This window comes from Hyla sarda (genome assembly GCF_029499605.1).
Source record: "Hyla sarda isolate aHylSar1 chromosome 1 unlocalized genomic scaffold, aHylSar1.hap1 SUPER_1_unloc_1, whole genome shotgun sequence".
Taxonomy (NCBI): Eukaryota; Metazoa; Chordata; class Amphibia; order Anura; family Hylidae; genus Hyla; species Hyla sarda.
The window spans coordinates 506,760-520,331 of record NW_026607570.1 but is presented as its reverse complement, the minus strand read 5'-3'; the positions used below and the strand labels follow the sequence as shown (position 1 = coordinate 520,331).

Genomic DNA, 13,572 nt, shown 5'->3' with positions numbered 1-13,572 from the left:
CAGTGGTGTCAAACTGTGGCCCTCCAGATGTTGCAAAACTTCAACTCCCGGATATGCTGGGTTTTGCAACATTTGGAAGGCCGCAGTTTGAAGACCACCGCACTAAGGGATACCATGAGAGGGAAGCCTTGATTTACCTTTCGGGGACAGTGTGCATCCTCTGTAGGAGGCAGGCAAAACTTTTGGTGTCCAGGCATAATGAAAGTTGAAGTTTTGCAACATCTGGAGGTCCACAGTTTGACACCACTGTTGTATGGCTGCTCCGCTATCATAGCAACTATCTTTCTTCAGTTTTGCAGTAAATCTTATTTAAAAATGAAGGGTACAAAGTACTATTGCTTAGAAATGCAAAAATGTCCTGGGTTGTTAAGGGGTTAATACTCAAAAATAAAATCTGTGTTATTCTCTGCAGATTCTTGTAGCAGGAGATCAGAGGAGAATCTTATATCTTCAGATTATAAAGCAGATGATGATATCACACAAGATACATATGAAGAACATTCCATTATCCCAGATACACCCTCAGCCCTTCACAGCCAAGATCTGTCATCTCATCCTTATATACAGGTCCTGTCTTCTCAGTCATCACAGGATGTTCAGCAAAATAAAGGTCATAGAAGGAATGATGGACATCAACGAGCTCATACAGGAAAGAAACCACATTCATGCTCAGAATGTGGGAAATGTTTTATTTCTAAATCAAGTCTTGTTAGACATCAGAGATATCACACAGGAGAGAAGCCATTTTCATGTTCAGAATGTGGGAAATGTTTTCCTTTTGAATCAGGTCTTATTGTACATCTAAGAACTCACACAGGAGAGAAGCCATTTTCATGTTCAGAATGTAGAAAATGTTTTACTCAGAAATCACATCTTGTTCAACATCAAAGAACTCACACAGGGGAGAAGCCATTTTCATGTACAGAATGTGAGAAATGTTTTACTGATAAAGCAAATCTTCTTAAACATCAGAGATGTCACAAAGTGGAGAAACCATTTTCATGTTCAGAATGTGGGAAATGTTTTACTGAGAAAGCAAATCTTCTTAAACATCAAAGAACTCACACAGGGGAGAAGCCATTTTCATGCTCAGCATGTGGAAAAAGTTTTACTTACAGATCAACTCTCGCTGAACATGAAAAATCTCACACAGAGGAGAAGCCATTTTCATGTTCAGAATGTGGGAAATGTTTTACTAAAATATCAAATCTTAAAAAACACCAAAGAACTCACACAGAGGAGAAACTATTTTCATGTTCAAAATGTGGGAAATGTTATACTCGCAAACCAAACCTTATCAGTCATCTAAGAACTCATACAGGAGAGAAACCATTTTCATGCTCAGAATGTGAGAAATGTTTTACTTGGAAATCAGCTCTTCTTCAGCATCAAAGAATTCACACAGGAGAGAAGCCAATTCAGAGCAATAAATGATGCAGATAACACATCTATATATTAACCATGTACATAGGATATCTGACATTTATACATATATCATATACTGCATCTCCAAACTTGTTACCAATTGTTAATAAAAGTTTTCTTTTAGAACGTAGTCTCCTATCCACAGCTCTACTGTATACATACAGCTCAGCTACATGTACATTACACATATACAGCTCTACTGTGTACACATACAGCTCAGCTACATGTACATTACACATATACAGCTCTACTGTGTACACATACAGCTCAGCTACATGCGCATTACACATATACAGCTCTACTGTGTACACATACAGCTCAGCTACATGCACATTACACATATACAGCTCTACTGTGTACACATACAGCTCAGCTACATGTACATTACACATATACAGCTCTACTGTGTGCACATACAGCTCAGCTACATGTACATTACACATATACAGCTCTACTGTGTACACATACAGCTCAGCTACATGTACATTACACATATACAGCTCTACTGTGTACACATACAGCTCAGCTACATGTACATTACACATATACAGCTCTACTGTGTACACATACAGCTCAGCTACATGTACATTACACATATACAGCTCTACTGTGTACACATACAGCTCAGCTACATGCACATTACACATATACAGCTCTACTGTGTACACATACAGCTCAGCTACATGTACATTACACATATACAGCACTACTGTGTACACATACAGCTCAGCTACATGTACATTACCCAACCGGAGGACACCAGAGTACCTGGAGGAAGCCCACGTAAACACATACAAACTCACTGCAGATGTCGTCCTTGGTTGGATTTGAACCTACGACCTCGGCGCTGTAAGGCAAGAGCACTAACCACTCAGCCATCTTGCGGTATAGAAGTCGTCACCCACCAGACATCTGGGATTAGTGTTTTCCCCTGATCTCACAGTCAGCGCTTCATTCTCTGCCCGGGACATGACATCATCACAGTCATCATCGCTATTACCTGGATTACACTGGAGAACTGCTCACTAGCGCCACCATACGGGTGCCAGCCGGTAAGGTAGTCATATCCAAGTGCTCAGGACTCTACCCAATAGTCTGCACATACAATGGGCTCAGGGTCACTTATTCACAGTCCTGGCTACCAGAAAGAGTAAAGACTCCTCTCACAAACTCTGTCTGGACACCGGACACTTTCCCTGCACTTGCCTTATAGACTCTGAGTATCAGCTGCTACAAGCAGCCGTGACTCACCGCTTATGGCAGACATCAGACATTACACAGTCATCACACCGACTGTGTGTGCGGGGGCCAGTGGGGCGCCATGTCTCTATCACGGCAGCCAGGTAAGTGGGACTGTGCATTGTCCATCTCTGTACACAGGCCCCTGTCTCCTCCTCTCACCCAGATCAATGTCTCTGCCCCTCAGGGGACTATCAGGCCTCCTGCCACATATTAGATTGGAGAACACTAAGATGGGTCCTACTTGTGGTTGTGTTAGGTGCGGCCAATCCTACCAGCGAAGCCCAAACGGATAACATGTAGATGTCATTCCAAAGGGCTGGACCCCGGGATTTTGGAAACTCTGCCCCTCCCCCCCAACCTGTTGGGTTCCAAAAGCAATAATAATGTTGGTAGGAATTAGGGTGTGAATCCTAAGCTTAATAAGGTAGGTACCCAATGAGAGTGCGGCTCAGTTTGCCCACAAGGGATGTGACATTGTTTGTCCACCAGCAAAGAGGCTCTGTGGCTCCTAGATGACTGTCCACATCTCACCTACCGTCCTCTACTATAACAGCCGCTCTATTTATGGGCCCATGGGGGGGGGGGAGACCTTGTACTTGGGGAGAGGTGTATATGACAAGTGAATGGAAAAGGACCTGACAAGAGAACGACCTCCTCCGCCCGCCCCTCCTCCGCCCTCTCACAGACTAAACATCTTCCTTCTTTTATAAAACGGGACAGAAAGGGGGCGGTTACGTCACCTGTGGCAGCTCATTTGCATATTGCACTGGCCCAGCACTCCGATTGGCTGATGCTTTTGTCAGTTAATGCAGCCTGCTATGTGCTTGGTGCATATGTGAGACAGGGAAAGTAGTGTACACAGAGAGCGCCCCCTATGGATACCAACTGACGAAGGGAATCCAGTCTGATGTTAACCAAGGCTCATTTATAATCCTGTCCTGTCCCCTTTATGTTGTAATAACTGCGGGAACGTTAAATTATCAAAGGGAATCTCAGATTGGTTTTTCATGACACATTGTACTTAAAGGGGTTATCCAGGAAAAAACTTTTGTTATATATCAACTGGCTCCAGAAAGTTAAACAGATTTGTAAATTACTTCTATTAAAAATCTTAATCCTTTCAGTACTTATGAGCTGCTGAAGTTGAGTTATTTTCTGTCTAAGTCCTCTCTGATGACACGTGTCTCAGGAACCGCCCAGTTTAGAAGCAAATCCCCATAGGAAACCTCTTTTACTCTGTGCAGTTCCCGAGACAAGCAGAGATGTCAGCAGAGAGCACTGTTGCCAGACGGAAAAGAACAACTCAACTTCAGCAGCTGATAATAATTGAAAGGATTAAGATTTTTTAATTGAAGTAATTTACAAATCTGTTTAACTTTCTGAATCCAGTTGATATAAAAAAAAAGTTTTTTCCTGGAATACCCTTTAATGTTAGTGGTAAATTTTGGTCCATACATTCTGCATTAGTGTGAAAAACACCAAAAATTTCATGAAAAATTTAAAATCTAGCATTTTTTTTGAATTTCAGATTCTCTCCTTATAAAGTAGATCGCCGCCCCCGCCGCTGATTACCGCCGCACACCCGCGGCGCTGTGATCGTGACTGGACGCGATTGTACGTCAATTTGCAGGAACGCACAGAAAAAAATGGACGTCCAATTAAGTCCATTTGTGGGAAGGGGTTAAGGAGCGATGATCGCTCTAGGATGTGTTATCTTAGTGTTCCCTTTATTGTTTTGTACTTTATAGGAGCTAAAATATAAGGTAGAGAAATAAATGTATTTAATCCGGGATAACATAGTAATCTTTAGGATGTCCTAACAGGGGGGTGTGAGCACTACACCATGTGACTTCAGGGTAGAGAAGGCTTTACTGAGCATGCTCAGTAAAACCAATGTCCGTTACAATAACGGACATTTCCGGATGTATTTGGTAACGTCCGTCAGCCATAGACCTCAATGTTAAAATATAACGGATGTTAATTTATCCGTTTCTTGAAACGGATAAATAATTAGTGCACATCCCGTCACATGTTCCGTCACCACTAAATTCCGTTAGTTATAACGAACTATTACAGGTCATAATGGATAATAGAAAAATCACATAGACTTTAATGGGATTTTGTAACAGACGTAGAACATCCTTTTTTTAATATTTTCTAAAGGAATTTCAAACAGATTTATAAAACGGAGTAATTTTGTAGTGTGAAAAGGGCCAAACAGTAATATTCATATTGCCACAATAAAAAAAGATGAATATAAACACTTTATAAAGAGAACAAGAAAGACGACAAAAAAAAAGAAGAAATAGATAGGAAAATAAATACAAAATCCCGACATCTCGCCTAAAACGTAACAATTATTTATAGGGGTACTCCGCTGCTAGACATCTAATCCTCTATCCAAAGTATAGAAGATAAGAGGTCTGATTGTGGGGGTCCTGCTGCTGTTCTAAACATACGCCGGGTCCGTGCAGCAGTGGTGGTGACCTCCCGGCCACTCCCCCTCTATTCATCTCTATAGACATAAATGGAGGGGATGTGGCATGACATCACTAGGGGGCGTGGCTATGACATCACTACCACGGCCACCGACTCCCAGCGTCCTGAACAAAATTCAAGAACGCTTGAGCACAGAAATACCCCTTTAACTAAACAATTATTTAATAGGAACCTGTCTTCAGATTTTACCATATATAACAAGCGGCAAATATTATTAACGGCTTCTGATTTAGAAAAATGTATTTTAAAATCTGATTAAAAAATTACGTAAATAGACGTCAAGACGGGAAACGCTGGTCTAGGGTTTGTGATAAATAAAAGTATCTGCAGCGTCTTATGTTCAGAAGAGACGATCTTCAAGGGAGACGCGCGGATCCTGTCTGATGCCTTGAATTAAAGTCTCTATAATCATAATGAGAGGGGGGCGGGGACAACACTGACGCGTTACATTCCCTATATACAACGTCAGGGACAATATTACATTTATTATAAGTCCAGTGTGCGGAGATGAATATAAGAATAATAAATCATATAAGAAAGAAAACTTTTATTAACAATTGGTAACAAGTTTGGAGATGCAGTATATGATATATGTATAAATGTCAGATATCCTATGTACATGGTGAATATATAGATGTGTTATCTGCATCATTTATTGCTTTGAATTGGCTTCTCTCCTGTGTGAGTTCTTAGATGATATTTAAGTGTTGATTTCGCAGTAAAACATTTCCCACATTCTACACATGAAAATGGCTTCTCTCCTGTGTGAGTTCTTTTATGTGGAACAAGATGTGATTGAACACTAAAACATTTCCCACATTCTGAACATGAATATGGCTTCTCCCCTGTGTGAGTTCTTTGATGTACAACAAGGTCTGATTTCTGAGTAAAACATTTCCCACATACTGAACATGAAAATGGCTTCTCTCCTGTGTGAATTCTTTGATGTTGAACAAGACTTGATTTAAAAGGAAAACATTTCCCACATTCTGAGCATGAATATGGTTTCTTTCCTGTATGAGCTCGTTGATGTCCAACACCCCTTCTGTGGCTTTTATTTTGCTGAACATCCTGTGATGACTGAGAAGACAGGACCTGTATATAAGGATGAGATGACAGATCTTGGCTGTGAAGGGCTGAGGGTGTATCTGGGATAATGGAATGTTCTTCATATGTATCTTGTGTGATATCATCATCTGCTTTATAATCTGAAGATAGAAGATTCTCCTCTGATCTCCTGGTACAAGAATCTGCAGAGAATAACACAGATTTTAATAACTTTAAAGGAGTATTCACATCCTAAAGACCCTATGTAATGTTGTAGTACTTGTCAAAAAACATAGTTGTGCAAATAGTTATAATTACTTTCCTTGAAGCCTTTGAAGGAAACCTCTCCTGGTCTGGACAGTTCCTGACATGGACAGAGGTGTCAGCAGAGAGCACTGTGGTCAGACAGAAAAAACTACACAACTTTCTGTGGAGCATACAGCAGCTGATAAGTCCTATTCATTTACTTTAATAGAAGTAATTTACAAATCTGTTTCATTTTCTGGCACCAGTTGATAAAAAAATAATAATAATTGTTTACCACCGGAGTTCCCCTTTAATTACCAAGACCCATTTTCAAATGTAACCGATGTCTCTCTATGTTGTATTACCTTTGGGCGCTTTTACTGACTGAAGCGATTCTGATATTGTTTTTACGTGACGTATTGTAGTTTATAGTGGAAAATTAGTTCTCTAGGATTGTGGGGATAAAAAGGTGAAATTATTAAACTTAAAAATCAACAAAAAAATTATGATGTATTGTGGTTAAATATTAACATAACTATAATGGGACATTAATATAGATAGAATGGGATAGATAAAAAAAAAAAGGAATGACAGAAAAATAAAAAAAGTATAAAAAATTTATAAAATAAAAAAAATCTGGTAAAATAAGAAAAAAGTAAATAGAAAAAAATAAAATTAAATGAAACATTAAATAAAATGTAAAAAATATAACATTTTAGGAATAACATTTTAATTAATAAAAATACAGTAAATAAAATAGAAAATAGTAGAGCTAGTAGTGCGTCTTACCATCTTGCCGCACACACTTAGGGCTCATTCACACGAGCTGATTTATATACACGGTTCTTGCTTCGTGTTAGAAAGGGGGATGGGCTCTTCAATGGGGCTGGCGGCGAGTTTTCCGCATCGGAAATTCCACAGCCGAAAATCTCCTGCGGATAGCCCGCCCCCTTTATAACAAGTAGCGGGAAACCTGCAAATAAATCCTCTCGTGTGAACGAGCCCTTAGTGTGATCCCCATTAGTAACAGACGCACATACTCGCCATTTCCCTACGTTTTCCTCTTCTTACAATTGCTCTGAGCTGTTGTGTTTTCCAGAGCTCAAATTCACCACGTTTTATGCAGAAACTTAAATTTGTAGATTTCATTTGAAAATATATATATTTCCTTAATGGCCCCGTCCCCTTTGTAGGGTTTTCTGAGTAAAGTGGAGAGTTAGTGGGGTTTTTGGATTTTTTTTGTTGGAAATTCTGGCGCAACACACATGTGACACAATAAACCCTACACAATCTACTCGGAAAAGCCTTAAAGGGGTACTCCGGTGAAAAACTTTTTTTCTTAAATCAACTGGTGCCAGAAAGTTAAACAGATTTGTAAATTACTTCTATTAAAAAACCTTAATCCTTCCTGTACTTATTAGCTGCTGAATACTACAGTGGCAATTCTTTTCCATTTGAAACACAGAGCTCTCTGCTGACATCACAAGCACAGTGCTCTCTGCTGACATCTCTGTCCATTTTATGAACTGTCCAGATCAGCATATATGTTTTCTATAGGGATTTCCTTTTACCCTGGACAGTTCCTAAAATGGACAGAGATGTCAGCAGAGAGCACTGTGCTCGTGATGTCAGCAGAGAGCTCTGTGTTTCAAATGGAAAAGAATTGCCACTGTAGTATTCAGCAGCTAATAAGTACAGGAAGGATTAAGATTTTTTAATAGAAGTAATTTACAAATCTGTTTAACTTTCTGGCACCAGTTCATTTAAAAAAAAAAGTTTTTCACCAGAGTACCCCTTTAAAGGGGTTATCCAGGAATGGAAAAAAACCGAAAAATTCTCAGATCAGCTTAGGACATTAACCTTGTATCTATTATTCTACTGAGACCTTTGTATCTCCCGTACGTGGTTCTAATACACCTTTTTGCCCTCCTACTTGCTCCCTTCCCCGCACGCTGTCTTTAACCTCTTGGGGACACAGGGCGTACCTGTACGTCCTGCGCCCGCTCCCGCGATGTAACGCAGGGGCCCTGCGTGACCCCATGTCATATCGGGTCGGTCCCAGCGGCTAACGGTAGCTGGCACCCAGGGCTAATACCAGACATCCCAGATCGCGGTGATGTCCAGTATTAACCCATCTAAAATGTAAAAAAAAGTATTCCCGGGAGCTCAGTCGGGCTGATCGGGACCACCGCAGTGTCTGGATCCGCTGGGAGGCAAGCGGAGGGTCCCTTACCTGCCTCCGATCAGCGATTGCTCCAAGTCTGAGATCCAGACTTGAGCAATCGACATCCGATAACACTAATCAATGCAAGGCTATGGCATAGCATTGATCAGTGCTGGCAATCAATGTACTGCATGTTATATCCCCCTATGGGAGCTATAACATTGCAAAAAAAAGTGTAAAAAAGAGTTAATAAATGCGATTTAACCCCTTCCCAAATAGAAATTTAAATCACCCCCCTTTTCCCATTTAAAAAAAAAAATGTAAATAAAATTTAATATAAACATAAATAAATATAAATATATTCCAAGTATATTTTTGGTCACTTTTTATACCATAAAAAAATGAATAAAAAGCCAAAGTTTTATTTATTTTTAACCTCTAAAGGACTCAGGGCGTACAGGTACACCCTGGGCGCCTGGGTCTTAGCGCATCCTTTGTAGTACCCTGGTGATATCCTGTGTGGACTGGAGATGTGACAAAATGCCACATCCCCACGAAACGAGGGGGTGGGACATAACGTCTCGTCTCCAGTCCTGGAAGTGACTGAGGCCCGAGCAACACAGACAAGGGAACTGTCTCAGGAATAGGGTGAGGGGGCTGTAAGGGTCGTCAATCAATTGCTTCAATGGAAGGAGGTGAGGACCCGAAGCTAAAAACACATAATCAAAATACCCATCGGCACTGGAGACCACGAGGACCTGCGTGACCACAGAGGAATTAGCCCATGAGAGGATAATCTTATTCATAGGTTTGTCCTTGAGGATCTCTGTGGATGAAGAAAGCCCACCCAAAAGTTGTCCCTGGCATGGAACAGGACCAAGTGTTTCCCGGCCAGGATTGGCATGATCAGAGCTAAGGGCCCGATTTGCCACAATAAAGACACAGCCCCTACCTCCTACTCTAATCCCTCTCCTCCGCAGAAAGGGGGGTGGACCTGAGCTGCATTGGTTTGACCTTTAAAGGGGTACTTTGACCCTAAGACATCTTACCTCTTATTGAAAGGATAGGGGATAAGATGCCTGATCGCCGGGGTCCCGACGCTGGGAAACCCTGCAATCTTTCATGCAGCACCCCGCTATCTTCAGCCTCCAGAGCGAACATCGCTCCGGGTCTGATGAATCACGATCACGGGGCCTGAGTATTGTGACGTCACGGCCCCGCCCCTGTGTGACATCACGATCCGCCCCCTCAATGCAAGCCTATGGGAGGGGGTGTGGAGGAAGTCGTGGAGCCGTGACATCACAAAACTCCGGCCCTGAGATCGTGATTCATCAGACCCGAAGCGATGATCGCTCCGCAGGCTGATGATAACAGGATGCTGCATAAAACATTGTGGGGGTCCCCAGCAGCGGGACCCCCATGATCAGGCAGCTTATCCCCTATCCTTTTGATAAGATGTCTTAGGGTCGTAGTACCCCTTTAAAGATGATCTGGAACCAGGAGGCATGGGGGGATGGTTTGAAAGCCGAGGTAACAATCTGACAGAAGACAGAATGGTGGTAGAATCTGTGACTCTTCTCTATATTTAGAAGTTACTACTCACCGGGGCGGTTACTTGTTGGAATGTCCTCCTTATACTGCTCATCACCGCTCACATCTGTCTCTTCTTCTACTTTTATGTCTGTAGCATTAATATAGTTAAGATCGTTTCCTGTAGGAATGTCCTCCTTACACTGCTGATCACCGCTCACATCTGTCTCTTTTTCTTTCTTAATGACTGTAGCATTAATATAGATCAGATCTTTTCCTGTAGGAATGTCCTCCTTATACTGCTCATCACAGCTTACATCTGTCTCTTCTTCCTTTATGTCTGTAACATTAATATAGATAAGATCTTTCCCTGTAGGAATGTCCTCCTTATACTGCTCATCACCGCTCACATCTGTCTCTGGAGCATTAATGTTGTTCAGATCTTCTCCCTAAATCATAAGATGTGGAAGAAATATAGTAAAAGTCATCAGACAGTAGGAGAAGTCACATGGGATGTTATAGATGAGCAGGAGATGAGGAGTCATGGAGGGTGAGGAGACTGACCACAAGAGCTTCACAGCCCTTCTACAGATCATACGGAATATCTCCATCTACCTGATCATCCTGTGGAAGAAGAGGACGGGGACACCTCTCTGGTGCTGTTCTCTTACTGGATCTGACTGTAGGGAACACATACAGAGACTGAATTCATTCTTTACATACAAATAATGAGAGGACGTGTGTATATAGTCATGTCTATTACCTGGTGATGTGAGGGGCTGCTGATCCTCCATCATGACCTGATCCTTGTGTCCTTCTACATACTCCCACTCCTCCATGGAGAAATAGACCGCCACGTCCTGACACCTTAAAGGAACCTGACACACAATGATACAGTCATCACCCCGACCCCTCCAGTGGTGTTACTGTATAATGTCCCAGCATTCCCAGCAGTGTCACCTCTCCAGTCATCACCAGACCCCTCCATTACTGTATAATGTCCCAGCACTCTCAGCAGTGTCACCTCTCCAGTCATCACCAGACCCCTCCATTACTGTATAATGTCCCAGCAGTGTCACCTCTCCAGTCATCACCAGACCCCTCCATTACTGTATAATGTCCCAGCAGTGTCACCTCTCCAGTCATCGCCAGACCCCTCCATTACTGTATAATGTCCCAGCAGTGTCACCTCTCCAGTCATCACCAGACCCCTCCATTACTGTATAATGTCCCAGCAGTGTCACCTCTCCAGTCATCACCAGACCCCCTCCATTACTGTATAATGTCCCAGCAGTGTCACCTCTCCAGTCATCACCAGACCCCCTCCATTACTGTATAATGTCCCAGCAGTGTCACCTCTCCAGTCATCACCAGACCCCTCCATTACTGTATAATGTCCCAGCAGTGTCACCTCTCCAGTCATCACCAGACCCCTCCATTACTGTATAATGTCCCAGCAGTGTCACCTCTCCAGTCATCACCAGACCCCTCCATTACTGTATAATGTCCCAGCATTCCCAGCAGTGTCACCTCTCCAGTCATCACCAGACCCCTCCATTACTGTATAATGTCCCAGCAGTGTCACCTCTCCAGTCATCACCAGACCCCTCCATTACTGTATAATGTCCCAGCAGTGTCACCTCTCCAGTCATCACCAGACCCCTCCATTACTGTATAATGTCCCAGCAGTGTCACCTCTCCAGTCATCACCAGACCCCTCCATTACTGTATAATGTCCCAGCAGTGTCACCTCTCCAGTCATCACCAGACCTCTCCATTACTGTATAATGTCCCAGCAGTGTCATCTCTCCAGTCATCACCAGACCCCTCCATTACTGTATAATGTCCCAGCAGTGTCATCTCTCCAGTCATCACCAGACCCCTCCATTACTGTATAATGTCCCAGCATTCCCAGCAGGGTCACCTCTCCAGTCATCACCAGACCCCTCCATTACTGTATAATGTCCCAGCATTCCCAGCAGTGTCACCTCTCCAGTCATCACCAGACCCCTCCATTACTGTATAATGTCCCAGCATTCCCAGCAGGGTCACCTCTCCAGTCATCACCAGACCCCTCCATTACTGTATAATGTCCCAGCAGTGTCACCTCTCCAGTCATCACCAGACCCCTTCATTACTGTATAATGTCCCAGCAGTGTCACCTCTCCAGTCATCACCAGACCCCTCCATTACTGTATAATGTCCCAGCGGTGTCACCTCTCCAGTCATCACCAGACCCCTCCATTACTGTATAATGTCCCAGCAGTGTCACCTCTCCAGTCATCACCAGACCCCTCCATTACTGTATAATGTCCCAGCAGTGTCACCTCTCCAGTCATCACCAGACCCCTCCATTACTGTATAATGTCCCAGCAGTGTCACCTCTCCAGTCATCACCAGACCCCTCCATTACTGTATAATGTCCCAGCAGTGTCACCTCTCCAATCATCACCAGACCCCTCCATTACTGTATAATGTCCCAGCAGGGTCACCTCTCCAGTCATCACCAGACCCCTCCATTACTGTATAATGTCCCAGCAGGGTCACCTCTCCAGTCAGCAGCTCCATCATCTTGTTGATGAGTTCTCGGATCTTCTGTCCATCCATTTCCTCATGTATCAGGGAGTGAGGTGGGGGCCCCGGGATTGGGCTCAGGGTTCTTCCCCATCCTTCACACACAGGGGCCCGACAGCGCCCACTAGAGGACTTCTTCACTACTGTGTAATCCTGTGTATGGAGAGACACATTAATATCACTACATACATTCCCAGAATCCCTCACCTCTCCAGTCATATCCATCTGTTATTACATAGATAAGAATGAGGTCATGTGACATCACTCCCAGAATCCCTCACCTCTCCAGTCATATCCATCTGTTATTACATAGATAAGAATGAGGTCATGTGACATCACTCCCAGAATCCCTCACCTCTCCAGTCATATCCATCTGTTATTACATAGATAAGAATGAGGTCATGTGACATCACTCCCAGAATCCCTCACCTCTCCAGTCATATCCATCTGTTATTACATAGATAAGAATGAGGTCATGTGACATCACTCCCAGAATCCCTCACCTCTCCAGTCATATCCATCTGTTATTACATAGATAAGAATGAGGTCATGTGACATCACTCCCAGAATCCCTCACCTCTCCTGTCATATCCATCTGTTATTACATAGATAAGAATGAGGTCATGTGACATCACTCCCAGAATCCCTCACCTCTCCAGTCATATCCATCTGTTATTACATAGATAACAATGAGGTCATGTGACATCACTCCCAGAATCCCTCACCTCTCCAGTCATATCCATCTGTTATTACATAGATAAGAATGAGGTCATGTGACATCACTCCCAGAATCCCTCACCTCTCCAGTCATATCCATCTGTTATTACATAGATAACAATGAGGTC

The 13,572-nt window shown here is 42.9% G+C and overlaps 1 protein-coding gene across 1 annotated transcript in view; it reads right to left on the bottom strand.

Annotated features, from left to right (window-relative positions):
- LOC130297920 (uncharacterized) overlaps positions 1-6,192 on the bottom strand; it is a gene marked incomplete at its 5' end in the record, with an annotated part of 145,804 nt that extends 139,612 nt beyond the window's left edge. Inside the window, 1 exon segment of the mRNA XM_056550769.1 lies at positions 5,833-6,192. Coding sequence (XP_056406744.1) covers positions 5,833-6,192 — 360 coding nt within the window.
- Positions 6,193-13,572: the final 7,380 nt, after the last annotated feature.